The following is a 25789-nucleotide window of genomic DNA, read 5'->3' on the forward strand; positions in this document are numbered from 1 at the left end:
ATCTGTTTAACCCTAATAAATGTAGAAATGAGAACCTACAACAGCCCAATTAGCCAATTGGGCTTTACGGGGCCTTGACATTGGAGATAACTTGAGCCATAAATCTGCATAATGCTCATGCCGAAACTCTACATACATACCTCGCTTGGGCCTGATGTTTCATTCACAGGCTTCTTCTGTTTCAGCTTAGAGAGGAAATCCCTTCTCAAAGGAACATAATCAAAATGACTTTAATGTTTCATTTGTTTCGCGAAAAATGAATGATTTGAAAAATATTTCTCTAAAAATAATTTTTTTATATCGTATAAGATAATTAGCCAATAACAAATATTTTACCGACAGTAATTTATCCCTGAACATTTTCATGCACGGTGATTTTTTTTTTCGTCCATCCATTCATGTAAGCAACATTGAGGATCATTTTTAGGAAAATATTTTTCAAATTATTCATTTTCCATGAAACAAATGGAGCCTAAGATTTCAACAACATGAAGAAGGAAAGTTGCAAAAAAGAACGTATTTTTTCTACAAAAGCTTTCATAGAACTTGGAAATTCATAAAATTTACCTAATCTCATCTACTTCTCCTAGGTAGAATCACAATTGTCATGGTTATTGATTCAATGCTCGTTTAGCACGACTATGGCCGAATTATGGTTGTAGCGTCATAGCTATGTCATGAAGCGATATGATTAGTGTGCTCGACGATACATATTTTATAAACGGAACACTTTAAGATCGAATATGATCCGCTTTCTAAGAATTATTGTAAGCACTCGATCAAACAACTTACAAAAGTGATAGCACCTCTCGTCACGGTAATAGTCTATATCAAACTATCTCTAAGAACATCCTTACTATTGAAACCATGGTCGTCCAGTGTCTTCCGACAAATATCGAAAGGAACTCTCGAGACACAAGTTTAACAATGTGCTCAAGCTCTTAAAGACACACCCTTTTTCTCCCACTTCATGCAAAGCAACAACAATATTATCCAACCCTAGGAAAACAATTTCCTCAGGAACAAAACTCCATGATTATGTCTGTCAATGCTCCAAAGAACCATGGCTTTTCCTGGGCACCACGTCACATCCACCCTTGACTTTTGAAGCCACCAGACCATCGATTTTCGCTTCAATTGCGGGTCTACTACACCACAACCCCACAACGAAAAGCATGTTCACCACTTTGCCTTTCTTTTTTTCCCCTCTTGTTACTCCTTTATTCTTGTCGGAATACTATTTTAACCATGAAACCCGACACCCATTTGTCTTAAAGCTTCACGCTTTTTGGAATCTCGGGCAGCAGCATTACGTGACTTTGATTTATTCAAAAGCGAAAGCAAGCGAGACGTATCTCCCCATAGCTTGCTAGCTTTTTTTTTTTTGCTCTTATTGTGTTTCTGCGTGTCTATCACCCTGTGGAAAGACGAAACCATGGCCTTATCCAATAGTGATTGCGATTTCTTAACCAAGTGAATGAGTATCGTTTAGATCTAATCACACTTTGCTTCGTGTAATTTACGCGCTATTGTATATAGTCTCCGATCCGTCCCGTTCGGCGTTGTTATCGGGGGACAAATAAAAGTCGAAAATCGATGTTCTTATGCTTGTTGGAAGCAAACTATTCCATAAGCAATTGAGAACTTTTTTTTTTCTCCGTGGGATAAAGTAATCATGAACCCTTCACCAATATATCTTCTAGCCCGTACTGTTTGTTTCTTAGCTACCAATTAACATGTTCAAGTGTCCATAATGTTAAAGCGCAATGACCGCAGGTGTGACCCTTTAGTTAGATTAATATAAGAAAGCAATACTGATCATCAGTAATGAAGGAAAGAATGCAAGCGACCCACACGTTTATCTCGCGATGCAAATTGCAAAGTACGCGTAATTAAACCGATACCAAGGAGCTGCGAAGTGCGACTCTCCATCATTATCGACGCATCAACTTGGTCGCTAATAATGGCCCGTGCTAGATCTAGGGTTATGAAGCGTTTGCGTCGAGAAGACCGACTCGATCGAGCATTGCCAACCCGAAAATGTCGTCTCTAGAAGCGAGACGTCACTTCATCAAAATCGGCTCAGAACAATCTTAGGAATTGTCCGTAACAAAAGAGAGGACAGAAATTTCCCAACAGGGATCGTATTCAAGAGGGGATCAATTCAATGGAGTCACGGAAGCATGAATACTCGGTTAAGTACACATCATTCGAGCTCGACCTACGCGAACGAGTCAAACGCCGGATATAGCCGATTGATGATGGCAGATTGTAAACTCCATTTCACAACTAGGGGTGAGTCCACTAGAAATTTCATGATAAAAGAAAATATTTTTCATGAAAATCATTTTCAAAGACAATGAGTCATTTTTATTTGTTTGGTGATATAGGAAAAATAATTTTCTTCTTGTCAAAAATGGAAGTTATTTTCTCTAAATTTAAGCTTGTTGTTGTCAGTCCATGAAAAACGCAATTCTGTAATTAATTAGTTTTCGATCGTTCAAATACCAGCGAAGTCTAAAAAAATAATTTTGAGAAAACAGTTTTCGTTCAATCAAACGACCCTAAAATATCTTAACCGCCCAATTATCAGACTCAAGAAAACATGATTGAATTTCGACCAATAAGAGGAGTAGCTAGGTTGAAAGAAGAGATCGAAAACCTCAATGATTGAGGTCGTGCCAGACATGAGACACGCCCCCACGGTCGGAATCAGACGGTCGGTATCGTGAGATACGCATGACACGTGTCTCTTTTGCCTGTTCTAACATTTTTTTTTTATCTTTTTTTTCTCCCTTTTTCCGTTAATTTTTCCATAGCCACAAAAATGTGGAAAAGGCGAATGTAAAATGTCAAGATAAGCATTAGCTCAAAGCTTCAATTTGCTTTAGGTAAGGGACCAGGTCGCCTTAAGTGCTTGAGAGAGACGAGACCAATCATGGAGCAACCCCATCACATCACGAGTTTTCAAACCTTTCACCTACTCTTGATTTTGAGGTCCTTTTTCTCCAAAACTCACTCATTCCTATCTCTACTCTTTCTTTTCCTTTTGATTTTTTTTTTTAAAGTTTACTCTCCATTACGAAAGAATTAGATCTAAGTGCATTTATATTGAGGTTTGGTTCATTCTCCCCGTCGACAGGAATGTACGAGGGTCTCGTCCCAACAGGGTTGTAAGGGAAGAGTACTCTTGAAACGCTGGAGAACCTTTTTTATAGTTTGAGCATGTCTTTTAATTGGGAGTTCGGGCTTGGGTCCGTTGACAACTATTGTTATATATAACCTCTTTTTGCTTTAATTGAGAGTTGTAACAGAGATATATAAAGTGTTAATTATAGTAAAATCATTTGCTAGATGTAACCCTAGTCTAAGGATGAACCAAAATGAACTTTGCATCTCGATTTATCTTTTTCATATTTACTCTCTATTTCATTATGTTTTTACGCGTGATATTAACAATTCAAACCTTTAACTTTTTGTTCTACTAAATATCCATGTTATTCATGAAGAAGTATTACAATACTAAAGCGGTATGATAAAATGGACAAAATCATATTTCATTAAAGATGATTTAACGACCCTTTCATCTAATATCTTAAGTTTCTTTGTTTTTAGAATAGTTGGCTATAATATTGCGAAATTTTACATGGTATGCCAGCAGAAGATCCTAAATGCAAATCTTTCTAACCCCTATTATCATACTATATATACCGACAATTCAACTTAGGCAAAAAGTCCAATTTACGTGCAAGGCGGAAATCATAGAATAACTAAACGTTAAACTATGCATTCATACTACAAAATAACCCGCACACTTTGACAAGAAAAAAAAAAACCCCCCCGCATTTTTTTTTTTATAAATGTGAATACACGTGAATGTGTTTTCGCACGTGTGCCAATATGGGACACGACCCGTATACGATGTGATCCTACAAAACTTTGTCTAAGCGGTTTTAAGAAGCGTCCGATGCCAACTATCATGATTCGCAATGATTGAGTTTGAGTTGTTAATGCTTGATTATTAAAAAAAAATGATTTGGTCGTGCAATTAATGTCCAAAGCAACACGATAAGCTCTCGACAGGTTTTTAAATAAATGAGACATACTTAAACACGCTTCATTATATAAATTTTTTCTTTGTTTTGTTTCGATCGGGTGGCACGGTGGTTAAGTGAGACGTACCACTTAAACGAGCAGCCTTGTTGGAGTAACAAATGACCCATGACCATGGTTACCCCACAGAACGTTCTACAATAATTTTCAAAACCTAATTTGTCTTCTAACATCATAATTTTGAGCAAAAAAAAAAAATGAAGATATGTCGCTTCATAATTGATGAGGTTAACACCACGAAAAATCCCCAATTGATACACATGTGACAAATCTAATCCCGAACTAATTTTTTTACCATCGAAAACTCCAAACGGATACACCTGTGATAAATTTACCGTCCGCCGCCTTTCGTTAAGTTTTACTATTAAATTGCTGAGTTAGATTACACGTGATAGTTGATAGGTGTACTAGTTTATGATTTTTATCCTCCGTTTATCACGAGTGTACCGATTTAAAATTTTTCTTGGTATTAATCCAATTTAACAAAAAATTAACGGATGGTAAATTTGTCGTAGACGTACTACTTTGGGATTTTTAGTGATGAAAAAATTAATTTTTGGCAAATTTGTCACACGCGCATTGATTTGAAATTTTTTATGATTAAAAAAACTAATATAGGATAAATTATTAAATGTGTATCAGTTTGGAATTTCCCGTGATATTATGTTATACATAGGGTTTGGCGAGAGTGGGAAGTACTTTTAGAATTTCAGTCGGGACCAGTCGAAAATTCTCAAAGCTTTGAGCGCGAGCTGTCTAGCGGTTCATGCTCAGAAGCCTTGTCGGATTAGTTAGCACAACTACCGCCATGTGCACGTGGTTCATTTCACCCAACACTTAACATAATTTCATTGGGATGGTATTGCCTGGATTTCAATGTGACAGGCCACCATAAATATATAAAATAAAATAAAAAAAGCAAAATAAATGTTGGGTTTCTCTTAAGAATACAGAATCCACATAGTTATATGATGGGAGAATTACCTAAAAAGTTATCAATCCGACTAATTGTAATTATTCGAATTCAATCATAAACCTCTTCTTCTTTATCAATTGAGTCTTAGAATTTTTTCGTTCGTGTCAATTTAGTCTATCATAATAATTTTGATTAGAAACTCGCGACAAGGTAGCCAAGAATCTTATGTGGCGCGATCGGCACCGACATACATAATTCATAATAATATTTTAATATTTTTTATTTTTTTATTTTTCTTTTCGTTTTTTCCTCCCTTTTTTATTCTTTCTTTAGCCGATCGCCAAGGCCAGAGGGGAGGACCGGCGAGGTCAACTTCTTCGGTAATTTTCCCATTATATAATGCACGATCAATTCCTTCAGCAGCAATGTCGCAAGTTCATCTAATGTGAACTCTGTACTTCCAACATCAGAGTATCGCCGCAGCCATCGAGATTGTCCATAACTATATCAAGGAAACACTTTCATTATGTAAGTACCGATATTATTTCGACCGAAAAGAATAAAAAAAGTGCCGCTATTCTCATTTGAATTCGCTTTTGTGCTTGCTCTCGAAATGCTGGTAAGACCCGGCATATTTTATTCCCCTTTACCTAATTAAACTCCTAGTTAATTTCTCATGCAAAACTCATTATTAAGAAAAAGAAAAAAAGAAAACCCCATACCCAAAAAGCAAAAAGGTCCCTTGCACGAAATAGATGTACAGAGCACAGAGCATCTTTCCCTGCAAACTCTGATCGAAACATTGTTCGGACCAGACCAAGATTCTCTGCTTCCTGAATTCATCCCTGGAAGTGCGGAAAACTCGTAGGATTCGGCCCGCCGGCGAACGTCGTCGTGTCGCGAGCGGCCCTCTCGCTCGTCATTAATTTTCAGTACCGCTTCGAAGTGACCTTCCAACTAGGCAGCCAAATTTCGACCGCTAGAGTTATGCACCCACTTCCCTTTCTCACCAACCGCTACATAGGCTGTGCCACATTCATAGATGTCGCGGTACCATGCTTGTCCCGTCGCTGTTCGGTGCCGAATTGTAATCGAGCTTTGTCGAATAAGTATGATACGTGGAATTTCGTTTCGCATGATCATGCCCATTTTGCCGATTGATTTTATAGGTCGAACCCGATATTTCCAGCATCGGTAGAAGGAAATAAGACTAAAATTTGAGAGGGAGAAATCCATATCTCTTTCGTTCCTTTCCTCTTTCCTTATCAACGGTAGCCATCAAGAGAGGAATTACCATAAAAAAGACGGGAAAAGACAAATCCTAGAAAGAAAAAACCAACTCCTCCTAACTTGCTGCAATTAGAGAGTTGCTAGCAGGCTCCATTTCATAGCCCAAGTATTTCATATAGGCAAGTCAGTCTTGCCACTGTCCGAAAGTATTTTTCGAGCCGATTAACGCTAAAAGTATAAAGATTGATTTACCAAACGGGTTTACGAAGAGACCGTGCGAACCGTAAGTGGACATCCAAACTGAGTCGTTTTCGACGCCCGGTAAGATCCGATCGCGTTTTCCCCTCGTAAAACCGATTTGGTAATCCGATCCCTACATGTTCTAGCATTTGTCACGTTAGGGCTTGTGAAATGCATCTGAATCATGCTCATGACCCCCGTCAACGGAAACCCGTATCGAAGGCAATTCCTCCAGATTCACGACCGCCAGGAAGAAAAAGCCCGCCATGTCGGAAAACGTCGTCGCATCCCATCATCATCGCTCAACCCCACACGCCATAATGATACGGGGACTCCACCGGGGCCATGGTTTTCTGCAGCTTCAGGTCCGTGTAGAACTTCCGGATGAACTCCTCGGCCGCCACGTCGACCTTGCCGTCGTCTCCGTCGTCGTCCTTCAGCGGGAACGGCGAGTCCGTGATCCTCAGCTGCCTCACCGCGGGGCTCTTCCCGAACCCCGGCAGCAGCATGGGCGACGCCTCCACGACGTCGGCGCTGTTTAGCATCTCGAGCACCTTCTGGACGGCGCTGATGGCCCCCGCGTCGTTGTAGCGCCCGAGGTGGCGGCGGTGGCCGTGGGTGTGGTGGTGGTGGCGGCGGTGGTGCTTGCCGCGCTTGTGGAAGAAGGAGTTGTTGGCGGGGGTGTTGCTGCAGCTGAACTCGTACTCGCGGGAAGCCAAGGAGGCGGAGACGCAGGCGACGTCGTCGTCGGAGCGGCAGGTGAAGGCCGAGTAGTGTTGGAGCATGAGGTTGCCTATGGCCTTGCCGGCGAGCTTGCCGCGCTTGAGCATGACGTGGAGGTCCATCATCAGCTTGCTCTTGGAGAACAAGCCCTTCCTCATCATGAACACCACCGCCCGTACGACGCTCCACAGCTTCTTCGCCACCTCCGGCGTCCTCGGCTCCATCTCCATTATGAGAGAGAGAGAGAGAGAGAGAGAGAGAGAGAGAGAGAGAGAGGGGTTTTTTCGTCTTTTTCTGTTTTTGTTTTTGGGGTTTAGGTTGAGGAGGAGGGAGATAGGGGAGAGCTATATAAAGGGAGAGGAAAATTATTAATCTTTTGAAATTAAATGAAATTAATACCTTATCACGCTCCACCGTGGCGCGTTGTCTTCACTCTAAAGTGAAGATAAAAGCTTCGAGATGGTGCCCTGGATTTCTCTCTTTTGGCCATGACTTGGATTTTTTTTTTTTTTTTTGGGTCGGGTCGAAGACTTGGAACTTCAAGTGTGTGTATTTTGATGCCCCTAGAAAATAATAACTTCTACGTGCAAATTTTTTTATTTATTTTTGTCGGCACTCGAAACAACTCGCCCCTCGAAGCGCATGCTAACACGCATGAAAGATCAATACATGTGCGGAGCACGTGAAGGATCAACACACATGCAAAGCACGTGAGGGGTCGGACACTCGAGCAGAACACATGAAGAGTCAACACACATGCAAAGCACGTGAGGGGTCAGACACTTGAGCAGAACACGTGAAGAGTCAACATGGGTGAGAAAGGCACGTCGAGATAGAATAAAGGAGGTTCGTGCAGAACACGTGGTGATACTGATAGGTATCATTTGAAGAAATCATTAAACCCGTTAGCAAATTGAGAGCCAACAAGAAGTAGTCCTGCCGGATTTAAGGTCTTTTCAAGGAGCGCCAAAGTATATAAAAGTTATTTCCTTGAATTCCATAGCGGGAAAGTAGTTTCAAGACGAATAAGGTTCGAACAGTCTCTAAGGACAAGTCAAGGAGTCTGTAGAATATGGAGGACATGGGCATATCCCTTACAATCGAAAGAGAGCTGGTAAGTGTCCTATCGACGATCACTGGATTTTCAAACTTACAAGCCCCAAGATGCGCAAAATATGGGTCTGATTGACACAAATGGAAATTAAAGAAAGACGCCAACATCACCAGTTATGTGGAGTCAACTAACCGCTTCCAACTAATCGCTTGAAGACTACGTCAAAAAGAATTCAAAAACACCGAGGAATGCGGCAACTATTGGCACACAAGGATTACAGCATTTACCATTCCAACCATTATAAATACCTCCAGGCATCCACAGAGAAAGCCCCCCAAACAAATCAATAAATTTCTCTCATCTTTACTCATCTTATTGCATTTACTTTCCTAACTTATAACTTTCGGATTCTCGTCGTCGAGTTAAACTCCGGTATTTATCTTTATCGCAAATACCGTGCTATTGAGTCAAACTCTTGTGCATTATCGAAATGTATTCAAGGCATTGTCGTCAAGGCAAACTCTGATAGCGTGCATTGGTTCGTTATTATTGAACGGAAATGTGCTTACCGTGCCATACCATCTACTCAAACTCTGGTTCGGTTCATGTTTGTGCACTTCCTTTCAATTTCATCTATATCGATTCCTTTGGATTTGTACTTGTAGACTCTCACCATCAAGTTAAACTTTGGTCGAGACAATATTTGTGTAATGCAATTGGATTTTGTACAAATTTCGTGCATTGATTTTTTCCGACTATCCGGAACTCTCCTGTCCAAAATCATAAGAGAACCCTCTTATCACATTTAAAAATCAAAGCGCGATTTTCGATGAAAAATATTTTGCCATGGAACAATTCCGGCGAAACAATTCTGAAATATTTTCTATGGTTCAAGGACACAGGCGCATACATATGGCATGTGGAGGCTCATGGAGTACTCCGCGTGCCCATGACCTATTAAGCCTTTGTTTATCCTATTGAGGTGATTATCCGATTCACGAGAAAAGGTATCTGGCCACTTGTTCGACTTTACTAATTACTTTGTGTAGTTAGTAACTTTTCGAGATTTACATATATTGATACCTGCATTCCTTAAATTTTTCGTTGTGTTTACTTCTTTGTTGTGCCGGGGATCACATTTTGCATTAGAAGTTTTTAACCCACATCAAATCAAGAGTTTATCCTTTTGGTTAGTAATCTTAGATATTGAAAGCAAATTATTATGAAAGTAACTCTTTCGATGCGATAAATAAGTGTTTAAACTAGAAAAAGCATCTCGTCAACGCATGTAGTTTCTTTTATAACATGACAGTAACCAGTGTGTAAAGCTACTTCATAATTGCCTTGATAAGCTTTGTATGTTATAAGTACATGTAATTAACTCAGTTCAAAGACATACATTGTTTTAATTAAAGCTGATGGCTCATATTGCACTTGCATAAATATTTATTTTCGAGCTCAATTGCGGCTTGGAATCCACTGCACATGTCAATTTGCTACTCAATCTTGTTGAAGGCCCCATAAAATAGTAACCTCCCATGCATTATGTCTAAAGCTAATTGCTACCTAATTGTCTCACTATCTCTCTGAGTTTTAACTTGCTCGAACTTTCTTAAGATGCTCGATAAACTATCTAAATTAGGTCCGAGTGAGACTCATGATACTTGCGCAATAGCACAAGGATGCTCATATACTGTCGATATTACGTCTCCTTTTCGCAAAAGCTAGGGTTCAGGATTGAATTAGCGACCGAGGCGGCACCGAGAATTTTCCGGATTCATTAATAAAAGAACGAACCCGCGGTTCTTGGGCTCTTCCAATAGAGGTCTACACATTGGATACTTATGAAGATGATTATGAAAAAAGAGAAATTGTTCTGGAGAATAGTGGAAGGCCCCTCTTTGGAAGCAATTATTACTTAAAGGGACACGGGACTGATTGAATGAGAGGTTGCTCTCACTTCGTCCTCAATGTCAAAACAAATAAATTGCCGTGCTGTAGAGGCTAGTAAAAGCAATTTGATTGGTGGGACATGACGAGGAATGGAGTTGAGTCCATGCAAGTAAAGCATCACTTTGACTAACTTTGATCTTGGAACAAGTGCTCGATAGTTAGGGGCCAAATGGTTTTGACTTAGGAAAGGTAAATTTTTTTTTTTTTTTGTAAGTGCTCCATTTGTTTCGCAAAAAATATAATTCTCATTCTTTCGGCATTTGATTCTCTTATGAAAATGAGTTAAAAGGAACAGATTTTTCTAGTCAACAAAAACTTATGCTTAAATCAAGAGAATGATTTTCGCTTTAGAAAATAAAAAATCATTTTACAAAATATGACTAATTATCAACACGTGGACTCGAAACTTTACGCTTATGTACGGAAATCCCAACGTTGTTCCCAAGTCGTGGGCATTTAGGATCGGGTCTCTAACGCTCAGGCTCGGGTTCCATCGAGGTCGAGCTCGGGACCACAAAGGCTATGCCCAAGTCCATCGAGACCGGGCCCGAGATCCCAATGCTCGCGAAGTCCGTCGAGGAGGCACCTAGGACCCAGGTGCCCTTGCCCCGATCCCTAGCACCCGAGTCGAGGTCCATGGAGGCCAGACTCAAGACTCTAGTTCCCCTACCCGATTCCGCAGCTACCAATGCGTAAGTTACCGACGCCCGAATAGTGTATGTCTATTGAGAAAAATCAAATCAGGTTTTCCATACTAAATTATAGAAAATATTTTCCAGTTCAATTTCGGGTTCCAGCTAAACATCAAAAAGAAATTATCATTATCCTAGAAAACATTTTATAGAAATGTCGTATTTACTACGAAACAAACGGAGGCAATTTCCTTTAAATTCGTCGAAGTGAGAGAAGTGCATTTTTGTTGCGAAAAATTCATTAAGACTGCAAACAATTCTATACGACAGTTTTTCGTGTATTTTAGAAGGTTTTGGATTTTCAACATTGAAATAAAGAACTTCATAAATGTTAAATGAAAAGTTAAAAAAAAAAAACAAAAAGCAAGCCGGCGGAAACCCTAATCTGGTCGTCGTTTTTCACCTCCGATCTGATTTCGGATTGGTGGCCCTTGGTGTTATCGTGTACGACCATGTGAATTGACAGAGGGTCGAAATAGGCCGAACGTCCACGATCAACCTCGAGGTGCAGATCGAAGATGGCGACACGACCTCACGAGTTCGACTCCCGTCACGACGTCAAGATGAACTCACATCCATGCACAAAACACAGCCCATGCGATCATTTGCAGCACCAAACGCTGCTCTCCCCACTCGCAAATTTGACGGCGACGATGAATCGATGCCAGCCATTTTGCGCAGGTGGTTGCGTATTAATTCAACTACCGCGCCTCCACACGTGGCCTGTAATCAGAAGATGGAAAAGTCAAGAAAGTGAACGTGTGTGGCTGCACGGGGCTTTGCCTATGTAGCGCAACACCGGTTTGCTCAAAGTTAAAACCTCGCCTGTGCCCCGTGATCTTCCGCCGTCTGGCCGCGGCCGCTGCCGCCACCGTAGCCAGCACAGCCGTCTAGATCTCTAAAAAAAAGTTAAGCTTAAGAAATTTGGAATTAACATTTTGAGTACTCTCGATTTTGACAGATTTGCTTAGCAACTCGTCCATGGTTTGTTCTAGAAATTTCACGGTTCTAAAATCCTGAAATTTTGGCAATAAAACGGATTTTGCCACGTGTCACTTTTTAAAGACATGGCAGGTCACCATTCTACGTGTAAGAAAGGAAGGGAATGTCGATGCCACAATAAATAAATAAATAAATAATAGTGAATTTACAAGCTACCCAACTTTTGCAAAGCAAGCACATAAATGATCTCAATCCCTCCAAGCTAACCAAGAGCTTTCTTCTTCAACTCACTATTGATTGAAAATGACGTGTCCATGGCTGTCGATACTATTTTTCTCCAAAATAATTCCATAGCTAGCCAACAAAATTAAAATAAAAATAAAAAAAAAAAAAGGGGGAAAGAAGAAAAGAAAATAATGGAAAAGTTGCTGAATTGCTTGTAGAATCCACCTCAAGGAACTCATCTTGAGGGGTGGATGATCCACCATTACCCTTAGCTTCCCTCTTTTCCAATACTTTTGATTTCCTCTCTCTCTCTCTCTCTCTCTCTCTCTCTCTCTTGTTTTCTCCTCAATTTTGGTGGGTCGACACTTGTGTACTAGGCTAAGTGAAAGGAGGATCCAATGTCTTGGAGCAACCCCACACCTGTCACGAGACTACTGGCCGACGATTCGGAGTCGGATAGAGTCGACCCATGGATCGTGCTTTGAGAAAAAAAAAAAGGGCAAATTCAAAATGTAAGAGACGAATTCGTAATAGTTTCTCAATTTCAATCCCAACATTTATAAGATTGATAAATCCATATTCTTAGGCGAGACTTTAGGTTATCGGCATATTATTTCCTTTAACCCCAAGTTTCTCTGGCGTCCTCTTTTGATTCTTTGTACATTCTTCGTGCTGCCCTATTTTCCATTGTACCACACGAAATGAAAAGCTGTGGTCTTATTGAATTGAGGGCTGTTTGCCTTCCTAAGGAAGGAAAATAGAAAGAAGAAGGAGGAAAAAAATCAACTGAAGTAGAATCAGTTTCATATTGAATGGCAAGAGGCTAAGATACATTATTTGAGTTGATTCAATTGATAGATCCGCTTTGCTTGGGTTTCCTTAGCAAAGCTGTCCGACATAAGAAAAGCAGACCCATCATTATTGGTAGGGGCACCACCCATGTTTGTTTTGCTTCTTTTAATGAAAAAAACAAAAACAAAAACGTGTCTAAGAAGAGGCTTGCTTTTTGGTGTTTACTTTGACAAGTTTGTGTGTGTGCGCGTGTGACATTGTTGGATGGAATCCATTGGACTTTATGCACGGTCGACCCAGCAAGGGATGCTTTCAGGATTTAGGTACGAAAAAAAAAGGGTAAGGAGAATTAGAAATACTCACTAATGAAGTAAGCGTTGATTCACAAAACATCAGATTATAACTAGGCGTTTAAGTATGATATATCTTCTCAAGTATACATCATGCATTTTGTCGTATTATTTCATTCATCGATTTCGGGGAATCGGTCTTCATATCTTGAGCATCATTCGAATAGAAATCCCAAATACTACTCCCTATTAAATTACGTATTCGTCTAATAATTTAAAATTTCAAGAACGGTCGATAAAGATCTAACTAAAATCCTGTAAAATCGATTACATTGTTATAGACTTGATTGATGAGAAAAAAAAAAGTTAGTTACTTTGTTTAGCGAAAGCTAATCCAAGACACTTTCCAACAACCCTTCGCCATTAAGAAAGACATTAATAATGTTTTTTTTTTTTTTTTACCATTTCCCCCAAACTGTAATCAAACGGATGGATCAATCATGAGGGAGAAGAAGACAGTGGTTGAACATCTCCGGAGCTTCTCCCACAAGGAAAGTGGGGAGGGGCTGAAGTCAAAGGCCACTGTAGCTTTCGTCGCCACGGAAGATATTCTTGCTTTGGAAAGTTCATCGACGAGGTAAACTAGAGGTCCTACTTCTTCTTCTTCTTCTTCGTTTTTCCAAGAGCAATGGCAAGGAAAAGTGCATTGAAAAATCTAAACGTTGTCACGAAAGCGTAATTGAATCCTAAAACTTGTCACAAAGGTACATTCGAATCTTAAAACTTTCAAAAAGTACAATCGAGTCCTAAAACTTGTTATATTAGTCCAATCAAGTCCTTGAATTTGTTTCACTTTTGAAAATTTTAAGATTTGATTGCATTTTCGTGATAAGTTTTAGGACTTCATTGCACTTTTTAAGAGTTGCATAACTTGAATGCACATTTGTAACAAGTTTTAGGACTTGATTAAACTTTTTGAAAGTTTTAGAACTCATTTACCCTTTCATGACAAGTTTTATGATCTTCAATGTACTTATCCCTACTTTGTAATATCAAGTATTTTTACTCTGATTTATGACAAATGTACTTAATAATACAGCGAAGCATGAATAAGGCATTTGACAAGTAAGTCGTATTCGGCGTCCGCTCGCAATTTTTCTGATCTTTTCTTTTGAGGATAGGATTATGTCCACAGATTTTATGAATAAAACATGCATTTTTTAGAGAACTGATCCAATGACTCTCGATAACTGAATTTGGTTCGATATTACCCTTTTCGTTAACATAGAAGTTTTTTTTTTTTTTTTGCTAGTAAAATATCTATTTGAGGGAAAGGTCAACTCCAGGAATTATTGCGCGGGACAAGCCTTCGGGAATTATTCGTGTATCAACTGCAAGATAGATCTATAGCTGCAGAAATTTCAAGAGCCAAAACGTATATTCCGCTTCAATTTGGAAATTTTCCTCTGATTATTAAGAGTTTCCCATTCAAATTAAAATGGAAATGTGGAAGAATTCCCTTAAGCACTTGTAAGGGTGATTGTATCTGCGGTTTGGGAACACATTATTATGCTAAAAGCTTTGCACTTTCTAATTTTGAAGGCCACCACCTAAATCCACTGGCAAAATTGGCCTTTCCATCGAGTTTTCAAGTTACCATCAGACGGCTTCAATGTTTACGCAAAGATCATTTCAACTCGGGAGCTTCTCATCGTTGCCACGACTCAATCGAAAACGACCCCAACGACAGCGAAGATCCAATGCATCGCTTCTCGTAATCTCGTGAACATCGATCATTCGGTTAGCTTGCCAAAATAATTTCTCGGGAGATGGACCATCAAACAATCAATGTAGATTGATATTTCCCGCCGATAATTGAGTCTTGAGACTTGCAGGCCACCAGAAACTAAAGGGAGGGAGCCCTACACATGGGATTGACCAAACGGAAGTAAATTGAGTAAATGGTAGGCGAGGGTATGAAAGGCTTAATTTCGATAGCTACTTGATAGGGCAGCTTGCAACGCTTGAAAAAGACTGAAGAAGGAGCCAATATCACTTAATCAATAGACTTTCCCATTGCTTGCAAGGCCGTGTAGTGGTAGAAACCCACCGCAACGAGCCACCAATTCGATCTTCTCAACCACCCTTTGAGGATCCTTCTTGGTGTCTTTAAAATGCCAATGAAATTATTTAACCCCTGTTTTTTTTTTTTCCCTTTTTTTTGGGGGCGATTTTCTGTTTGTAATTTATTGGTGGTCCGGCCACAGACAAGAGACGTACTCATAGACCTGTTCATTTCAAGTCATTTTTCTTGTCTCCGGAAGTCTAAAACTCTAACCTAATAATCGCCAATCGACCCCATCTTTCTTCTTGTTGTTACGTTGTGGTTTCAATTGATGCAACTCGTGCAAGCAATCAAAGATGTTTGGTGGTTCGATCGATATGTCATGTGCACAATGTGAATTCTTCTTGCGTCAAAAAAGCTACAATCAAGCCCATGATTTCAGTGCGATATTTCATTGGCTCGATTAGCCTACGCGGGGCTCTTCGTCTTCACCCAAAAAAAAAAAAAAAAAACCCTCAAATGATAGACCGGGTCAAAGCAAATACTTGCCCCCAAACATATACCACTAGCTAGTGGCCGACAGTGGCGAGAATTGACGGAGGTGCCTCCTTTAGATTTTGTATAAGGCATCGCGTCTTAAAATGAGCAGTAAAAATGGCTAGAAAAGGGTTAAAAGAGGATGAACGTAGCATCTGTTACATTATAACATGGTACAAGATGTGCATACGTGTGAGTCAGTATTACCTTTGTTTAGCCGATTCACCCCGTCAGTGATCCAGTAACCTACAAAACTGAGGTTAAGGAAGCTGCCCACCAGAAGGGGCACTCTTTGTTGATTGGATCAAGGACTAAATCAATTATGTCCGCCATCCCTTGAAATCGCAGGCAGGCCACTATCAAGGCCAAGCAATCAGAGCCGGATAATGTACATCATGCTCTCACCTGAACTTTCCAGCTTTACTTAAAACTACAAGAAATCTTCTATTTCATCTGGGATATGCAACTTTTCCATCTCAGCCTGTCAAAGGATTATAAAGATAAAGAGGGAGAAACAGAGCTGATGGTTTAGCAGGAAGAGGCAATCGCGAAAGTTATCTCAGCTAAAGGAGAAGCAAACAAAAAAGAGGCAGATGCATATCCTCATATAACAGCCAAGAATTGTAGATTATATAGCTGATTCAGCAAACAACGGAATGCAGAAAAGTTGATTACCTTAATGGTGGCAACATCAGTTGCTGATGGTTTTAAATCCAGAGCAAGGCCAAAATGTAGCATGGCCTGCGCATGCATGTTCTGTGACTTGTAAATCTTGCCCATCAGAGCATATACGCTGCTTTCCCGAGGGGCATATTCTTTGAGCTCCTCAAGGACTTCTAAGGCTTCGTCAAGCATTTCCAGGCTCATAAGTATATTAGCCTTCTGATACATGGGAAGAGGGTTCTTTCTATCAGCTAAAATAGCTCTCTCCATCATCATCAAAGCTTCCTCACTTCTCTGTCAGATGAAGGAAATGAATATTCAGACAGACGCAACTAGACAGTAGTTAATTCCTCTTCAATCCAATTAAGAAATGATTCAATGCAACTAGCGATCCGACCTTCAAGGCATGCAAAGCTATTCCAAGGTATGACATTATAACTGAAGAACATGGATTTATCTCAAAAGCCATGTGGAAGTGATGCTCCGAGAACTCAAACTTCTCTTGGCGAAGATAAACCATTCCAAGCCCATACCAGGCATTATAGTGTCTAGCATCGACTCTAAGAGCAGTCTGATAACATCTGATCCCATTTTCATAATCCTCCAAAGAAACATACCTGCAGATGCCATGCAGAGTAAACTTAAGACAACACAATCAAAATCTGAAACTTAAGCAGCAATTTTTAGAAGATTTTATCCTACATATTTAACAGATGATAAGTAAAGGGACAAGAAAAGCAAACAACATACTCATGACCACAAAGAGTATGGGCATATGCAAATTTTGAATCCTGCTGCACCGCTCGCTGGAAATTCTTCAGAGCAGTTTCATGGTCCTTCTGCAAGCTATAGCAATTACCCATGGCACACCTGCATTTTATTGAACAAATGCAGAAGTATAAGGAACAAAAGGTGCTTGTTATCGACAACCCACTCCAACCAGAAACCCAAGGAGGACTTAAAGCGTTATCCCATACAAGGCATAGGTTTAACTTACATTGTACCTGACAATTAATCAACAAAGTGAATATTAACCAGTTACAGCAACCAGCAGATCTAAGTAGTCCAGTTACAGATGCTCAAGCACAAGATTAGGTTCTGAACTAATTATTAATTAGGGCAAAGGTACCATGATTGAGGTGCAAGACGGTCCGTTGCGATCAGCTCTTGAGCTAGGTAACTTAACTTCATATCTTCCTTTAAATGCTGCAAAGAATGGAGAAACAAAATTAGCAAAGGATAAGAAAACTCAAACAGGCAAACAGCTCAATCCACCGGCATCTTAAGAAATGGAGAGTTGCAGATAGAAACCAGACTACTGTTACTTGAACTTGCAAAAGCTGGGAGACACATTTACATCTCAATCTGACATTAGACAAGAGCATCTGAACAATGGAGATCTTACATAAAGAACAGTCGAGTAAATATCCATTCCTTCTAAACTATAGGGAGATGTGCGGCGAGCGAGATTAAAGGCTTGATCAGCTTCCATATAATCGACCAACTCAAAGTATGCTTTGCCAACCTGCAATTTTGACATGCTCATTCACATAAGGTATAGTTACTGCACGTACACTAGCATTACCTAATAAAATAGACAAACATATCATGAACTTTTCCGGTTCTTTCAACAAAAGTAGCTTTAATCTTCTTTTCAAACCACTGAGCCAGCACAGACAATGGAGTGTAAATGCATTTTGAAGATCCCACCGCAATCTATAAGATTGCAGCAGAAAAGAAAGACAACAAAAATTTCTTGTTTTAGATTAACATCCTATAGTTTGTTTATTTGTCTAATTGATAGTTACATACCAAACCAATATGCTCAAAGAGACGATAACATATCAGAACGAGAATGTTCAGCAACATTACCTGCGAAAGCACCCAGCCTGTGTTGTAATGCCTGTGTGGAAGTCTAGAGTAAATATCTAGCGCATCCTGTGCAAAGGCAAACATAATCAGAAAAAGAAACATCGTAAAGAAGACGATAAGGCAGGCTTTTGCTATTACAAAGGAAATTCTGAAGTACCTGACATCTGTACATGCAGGAAAGCCTATAGGCTTCCCCAAATAATCTTAGCAGACCTAATACTTCCGCCGTGCCAGTTAAAACCTTTGCACTGGTCAGTACAGGCCCAGCAACAGGCATACTTGCTCCATCTTGATCAAAGGTTCTATTGTCCCCCGAAGGACAAGAACAATTTGCCAATGTAGGATTGAAACGAGAATCATCAGTAACCTCATTCCGTACTCCTAGAGGATGTGAATAAAGACAATTTCTAGTCATTGAGATTATTAGAACAGAACAAATGAGGACTGCCAGTAAAGTAAAAGCAGCACGATTTTGAGGTTGCATGAACCCAGGACACGTCTACCGTGGAATTGGCAACACAACCCAAAAGAGAGAGCTCTCTGCCAGACTGAAATAGGAGCAAGAACAGGAGAAAATTATACTTGTGCGCATTTATGCAAATTTTGAACAGAGAACGATATATTTCAATGCATCTTCCTTCATGCACAAAAACAACTTTAAAACAATAACACTGTACAAACACTTCATTTTGAACCACAGGCCTTGGGGCTAAATGACTGCAACACAAATAGCCAAAAGGCAGATGACTGGTGCTCGCTTCCATAAACATTTCCAAGTTGTCCAATATAAAATATAACGTTTAAATCCCCTATTAGTTCACTATGGCCTCCACAATATTAACAAAGCTAAGCAAACAAGTACTTCTACAAGTTTCCAACTCAAGGAAATGCATTTCCAAATTATAATTCTCTATGCATGTTGAGAGGCAACCATGGAATCATAGGGGCTGGATCATGTTCTGATTCTTAACTGGGTGCTTATTCATCTGTTTTCTTCACATTCAGGATGCTGCCATTAAGGGATTGGGTCGTGATCCACACTACTTCAAGTGTGACATCCAAATTTAACAACCACTATTCCATACTTCTTGACAACTTATTATAACAGTTTGAGAATATCTGTTCACAGCCCTTAAGTTGCAACTGATTCGCATAATACAAAATTTTGATACGCCTAATAAAAGAAATTCATATTGCTCTTGTTCAGATACCCTGCAAAACAAGGATCCAATAGGATTAACACTGACTTATTTCGGTTCTAACGAATTCCAAGGCTGCACAGATGAGTATGCTTCATGCTCACCATAAAAACCTTCTAAATTCAAAACAATCTTTAGACCCATGAACATGTGGACCTTCCAAGATCGTAATCGTTTACTTGATAAAACTCGAAGCAAAACCATGCCCATTCTCTTACCATCAGAGTGATAGAGCATGCCTTCTCTTATACAAAAATGATGCAGTAAGATTCTTCTAACTCATCAATTTAAGTAAAATCAGAAAATCATTACTTGATCTGAAATGTCACACCTTCATCAGAGTTCTCACTGGCCCATGAATGTCCTTTTCGGATACTCACAGCACGAAGTGCCACAGAACTCGGTTTTGAACTTCCAAGATACTTAGAGGAGTTGCTAGCACCATTTCCAGCAACTGATGTTGCAATTGTAGTTGCATTTGTCGCTGCCTCTCCAGCAAGTCTTGTACTTCGTCGTAGACCAGAATCAGAAAATAATCTTCCCGATATCTGAAACAGACGTGAATTATGAGAATAATTTTTAATTGGTCTTTGTTAGTCCGGCCAGATATATTGAGCTCAATATCGAGAGTGAAAGGGGCATGAATGCCCTGTAACAACAAAAAACCATCAACTCGCTATTTTATCAGCGTAATGAATTCATGCAAATAACTCAAAAGCAAAATTGACACTAGAGAACAGACTAAAACCCTCCCAAACACAATAACATTAGTCTTCTAGATGCCTTCAACTAAGAAAAGTGGTTGCTGAATAAGTGAGAACCCTCTTTATCAGCCTACTTCTTTTCTTTTGTGGGTGGGAAAATTCTCAGCCTATTTATTCTGCCAACGACTCCAGAACATCTAAGGCCCACCTCACATGCCTAGATTTTCCTGTTAAGCCCAAGAACTGATCGTGTAGGCACTCAAGCTAATATAACATCTAACAACTGTTTGAACTTGGGTTATGACTCCCAGATAAAAACTGACACTGCAATTTTCATATTGACCAGCCATTTAATTAGAAAGAATAAAAATTTATAACCTTTCGCAATTTTCCTTCATCTACAAACTTTCTTCGAGGAGCTTGAATTGTTGAGTTTACGGTTGACCTTGGGGAGCTGTCAGCACCAAGTGTGCTCAAGTTTGGTCCATTTGGCTGCAAATTCCTACATGGTGGTGGGGGTGCAGCACCTGACAACTGCAGAGATTTTAAAAACAGAAACATCCAGATGTTCTCTAATTTAAAAAATATAATATGTTAAAAGCCAAAAATTGGATGAGACATAGTTATATAAGCTTACATTTATTCCAATAAGGCACTCAACATGAGAAAAGAAGATGCTGTTCCAGTCTTAAAAAAATGGAGAGAAACATGGTTAACAATTTAGGCTGATTAGTCATCACATTCTTTCAACAGCTTCTAACAGAAGGGCATGCAATACACCATAGCCTCTTGTTGGTCGGAGGGAGGATGGTGAAGCAAAGCAAGAATTGTAATCTCATTAAGTTTAAAAAGTTCCAAAAAATTACTTCGACTTTCTATAGTCAAATGTACCCAACTTTTTTCCCAATTTAAAAATGACTCCCGCGTGTAGAGAAATAACTTCCAAAAGCAAGGATGACACAAGGAGGGTTTGTGGCTCCTATATGTGGAACACAAATGGGAATCTCATAAATATTGCAGTACGATGGGGGTAGGCTTCCTTTGCTCATTTAATTGCAAAAAACGTCATTTCTTTTCTTCCACCAAAATTGATATCAACAATGCGATATGATTGAGTCATAGTTAACACAATAAGTAACATGGCTGAAACAAAGTATCAATTAAATATATTTTCTAACAGAAAATATTAGCAATTAGAGATATAACGTGAAAGTATCATATAGTTTGCATTGAAACACAATAAGTAACATGGCTCAAAATATTTGTCTCATGTTGAACTCGTATTCTCCAGTCATTTAAAAAATTCCCACCCCTAGCCATGGCAGATAACAAAGAATATGGAAGTATTAATGTCACCCATTCGGACCAAATTAAACAGTACTTACCTGTGTAGCAACTGGGGAAGGAGTATTATACAGAGACAACTGAGATGATCCACCATTTAGAGGCTGACCAGAACCTCGGGAAGAAGCAGTAGTTCCATGGTAGCTTCCAGCAACATCTCTCGCATTATTGCCTAGCATTTGTTTCAGTTGCCTTGGGCTCACATCATCCATTGACCTCCTGGCAGAATTTAAGTTCTGATCCTCACTTGACATGTCTGAATTTTGAGGGGAAAACCCATTGGGCAGGTATTGCTTATGAATACAAACAGCAGCTGCCTCACCGAAAACTGCAGCTGCTTCTTCAGCAGAACCTAAAAAAAGTCATAGAAAGATGATGAATGGGACTCCTATGTGGAGGAAATCTTGTACATGACCACCCAATGACAAGGTCAATATTCATGAAGCAGTGGGAACCCAATGTGGCGACATTTCTGTAAGATTCAAGTAGCATTTATTAGATAAATGCCACTGTGGAAGAAACGCAATAACCTCAAACTATGTAGACAAATACTTCAAGAAACTCAATCCCACTTTAAGCATCACAAATTAGGAGAAAAAAAAAATTAGGCACTTCTTTGCATAAACATTTCAATATGTGTTTAAAATTGTAACATAATTAACACAGAATTTCAAATGTATGCTTGTCATTGCATCATACTACAATTGCAGTGGAAAAAAAAAATGAAAAACCTCAGAAGCTGGGAATAGTCAGAAAAAAGTTACTGCTCTGCGCACGGAACATTCCATATTTTATTCACTGGACAGCACTCAGATGACATTTGCTGAATAAGTCGACTTGTGCTTGAGAAGCGTAGAGCAGGTCAATTTAATTCAAATCGTTTTCTACTACTTCCAAGTCCATCTACTAAGCACTTCAAATAAATAACATCAAACAAGTAAATTAATTGAAATATGCCCAATTATCATCACCGATCTCAGAGTCATACAAGAGAATAAGGATATCTTGAATACACACCTAAAGCACAGAGCTCCTCATATGCAGCCCACAATAATGGATCTGCCGACAAAGCTTGCTTGAAGTGATGGATGGCACCTCTCTTTCTATCTGTATATCTATGAGAAGCAAACATAGAAAAGTAAGGAACTTCATGCTTATGCAAAAACAGATTAACTGGCAAGAAAACCATATTCTTTCATGATACTTTAGTCAGGCAAAGATTACGCCTCATCTAGACTTGTAAAGCCAAGAATGAAAAATTTAATCTTGAACCACTTCCATGCTAATGAAACATGGTTAACCTGGAAAAAAGCACCAGATCTATACTTGGTGTCACAGAAAAAAATTCTAACAGAAACATGAAATAAGGGAAAGAGAGCTTTCATGACCTTAATGGATGGCCAAACTCAGGTGGATATCACTCAAAACTAATCCGCAATCACATTGCGAAGCAGCTATCCATCAAAGAATACAACGATGACTAGTATAAGCTCAATGACAACGCAACTAGCATGGCCTATCTCTGCTTGGACATGGGGTCAATGATTTAGCACTCCAATTTGCTAGTGTACTATGAACCAAGACGTGCTTCAGATCGTGAGAAAACTAGTGCATTATGTTTCATCTAATTGCACAGACCATAGATCATGTAACTGACCCAGCATTCGCTAATTGATTATGCTGACCACAGATCATGTAACAAACTAGCAATAGCTAAGACTTATAGCCCCCTATCATGAAACTATGTAAGCTACATCTAGACATACAGAAGTTGGGCTTTGCCATGCTACAAGAAGTGTGAAGAATTAAGAGATTGCAGCATAAATGGTGAATGGAAGAGATAAAACATCAGGCTAGATTGTTCAGGGGTAAAGCTTTTCCTTCCACCACTAGCTTATTTGCGATAGTACTTTCACATTTCTAGTTAAAAATGTGCATGCCTACTTCCTTTTTGTTTTGAATGAGAGAGTATATCCTCCTACCTTTTCTTCCTTACAGCAAAGCTCTAGTTACTATCTCACTTTCTTCCTAAACAGATGCCTACAGCTTACTGCCCTCTGTTTTGGCCAAATACATTTTACTGCCCTTGAAAAGGCAAAGTTTTGATGCAGTTCTTTTTTCCCTCCTCCTTTCAAAAGAAAATGAAAAATACCATATGAAAATAATGATGAAAGAATAGCAGCCTAGCCTTATACTAAAACCTTGCTTCATCCTAAAAAAAAGCCTACAACTATGAGTAACAAAAGGGAGAGTTATTCACAACTTTCAAGAATGAAGAAGACCGTGTGAATCATTTATTGTCGCATGTAATTGAACCAGACTGATCTAGACTGTAGTTTTTCAATCTTTTAAGGGGGAGAGAGAGGACGATGGGGTTGCAACGTGAAATTTGTGCTTGGAGAGGTGCCATTAATTCTCCTGTCGGAAGGAAGGAAGTTACTAAGATGACTCCTCTACTTGTCTGTTCGCACATTGGAAAAAAAGAAACGCGATGATATTTCAAGGAGTTAAACTTTTATGGTTTTCTTTTAAGAACAATTAGTTATATAATTGTCATCTTTAGTATATTGTGGAAGTTTGATTTCACGCTTCTAGTTTGTTGAAAATGTTAAAAACAAACTTTGGATCATAACATTTGAATTTGGGTGGCTCCCCCTCTAAAGTCGTTCCGTTGGTACCTCTTTAATAGAGTTTTCTTTTATCTCTTTCTCAAACTATTTTTCCTTCTTTCACCTCTGTCCACATTTATGATGTGACATAGCATCTATATCACCAACTACAAGAAAGAGCAAACATTTTAATTACTCCCGATATATAATACATACAAGAAGGATGCTATCAGGATGATTCTGCACGAAGTGCAATAACAACCTGTAGATAAGGCCAAGAAGGTAGTGACCAGCAGCACCGTTTGGAACCTGCTCGCAGCACAGAACAGCAATTAGCAAATGACCTCTACCATCTAAGCAAGCCATAAGCAAAACGAGTTCTGTCAAACAACATGAGGTTAGAGTGATATAAACCACTAGCAATGAAATTTAAAGCATTTCACCCTGTGTTTTACTACTATAAAATAAATTGAGACCACTGGCTTCATTTGCATAGGCAGATCACATACCTCTGCCCCGGGCTCATTAGCAGAGCATAATGCTGACTCAGCCTCTTTGAGCAGATCCATCTGAAAACACGATATTGCAAACAAGTAGCGTGATTGAGGCATTTGTGTCCCTTCACGTAAAGAATACTCCGATCAATCAGGGAAACGAAGATCCAAGGAAGGGGGGGGGTGTGTGTGTGACCCCAGGACAATGAGTAATCCAGCAAAAGACAAATTATCAGTGAAACATGAAGACACAGGAGACCGTCCCTACCCTTTAGAACATGGTAAGCACAGTAAGCTTGATTGTTGTGCAGGTAGCAACCAGCTAACAATTGCAGATTTACCTGAAAGCAGCAGAGCGACCCAGAACTCAGCCTCAACATAAAAAAAAAGTGGGAGCAATATCAGATCAAAAGAAATCAGCAACCAATGCAATGCCATCTTCTAACGACAAGAGTAGGACAAAAGGAAACATGGCAAAACAGAAATTCATCATCTGAAGCTTCACAAACTGATATCTCCGACCCAAACGGCTGCTAAAGTGGAAAACCACAGAAAACAAAAGCACGAGTGAAGCGTCAAATCACCAGCGTGTCAAAAGAGAAGCTAGCTGTGCAATCGCGCCATTCACGACAGGAAAGTTCACTCCATTTGAAGCAGAAGCTCGACATCGAATTCGGAAAAAGCACAGGGGAGTCTAGGGGGTGAAATTGCACGCTGAAACTTAAAAAAATAATATAATATATGGAGCTAAAAGAAATCGCACCTAAAATCTACCTGAACAGAAAGATGAAAAGGACAACAGAATCCTCAGCGCACATTAAGCCACAGAAATCAACGCAAGATACGAAAATCGATTCGATGTTCGAGCTTTTCAGCAAACAATACAGACCGACGCGAATAGGAAGAAGAAGAAGAAGAAGAAGAAGAAGAAGAATCTGTGAAAACAAAATTCGGAAGTACCTCGGAGGGAAACTCGGCGCACAAGCGCTCGCACATGAAAATGGCGTTTCGATACATGAAGTGCCGCAGGCTGTTCTGCACAGAGTCCACCAGTATTGCTTCCATGGCTGCCTCGGTTCCCTAGAGAGAGAGAGAGAGAGAGAGAGAACGCGAGCGATGACGTTGGGGCTCC

At 39.6% G+C, this 25789-nt stretch overlaps 2 protein-coding genes across 3 annotated transcripts; both read right to left on the reverse strand.

Moving 5' to 3' along the window:
• Positions 1–6728: 6728 nt before the first annotated feature.
• LOC115740746 lies at positions 6729–7553 on the reverse strand. Its single transcript, XM_030674327.2, has one exon. It carries the CDS (start codon positions 7450–7452, stop codon positions 6802–6804), a length of 651 nt encoding a protein of 216 aa, XP_030530187.1. The 5' UTR covers positions 7453–7553; the 3' UTR covers positions 6729–6801.
• An 8297-nt stretch (positions 7554–15850) lies between these two features.
• LOC115740648 (cell division cycle protein 27 homolog B-like) lies at positions 15851–25789 on the reverse strand. 2 transcript variants are annotated; one of them, XM_030674180.2, is made up of 16 exons: positions 25618–25789; positions 24926–24998; positions 24673–24782; positions 24426–24472; positions 22572–22669; positions 21596–21906; positions 20589–20744; positions 19838–20054; positions 18465–18688; positions 18308–18373; positions 17841–17960; positions 17565–17641; positions 17186–17305; positions 16833–17052; positions 16448–16729; positions 15851–16253 (listed from the first exon to the last, which is right to left on the reverse strand). In XM_030674180.2, exons 1-16 carry the CDS (start codon positions 25720–25722, stop codon positions 16203–16205), a joined length of 2277 nt encoding a protein of 758 aa, XP_030530040.1. In that variant the 5' UTR covers positions 25723–25789; the 3' UTR covers positions 15851–16202. The 2 variants fall into 2 exon arrangements, with proteins under 2 accessions (XP_030530040.1, XP_048133836.1); XM_048277879.1 differs by having other exon boundaries at positions 24673–24732; positions 25618–25685.

This window comes from Rhodamnia argentea, chromosome 4 (genome assembly GCF_020921035.1).
Source record: "Rhodamnia argentea isolate NSW1041297 chromosome 4, ASM2092103v1, whole genome shotgun sequence".
NCBI classification, from domain to species: Eukaryota; Viridiplantae; Streptophyta; class Magnoliopsida; order Myrtales; family Myrtaceae; genus Rhodamnia; species Rhodamnia argentea.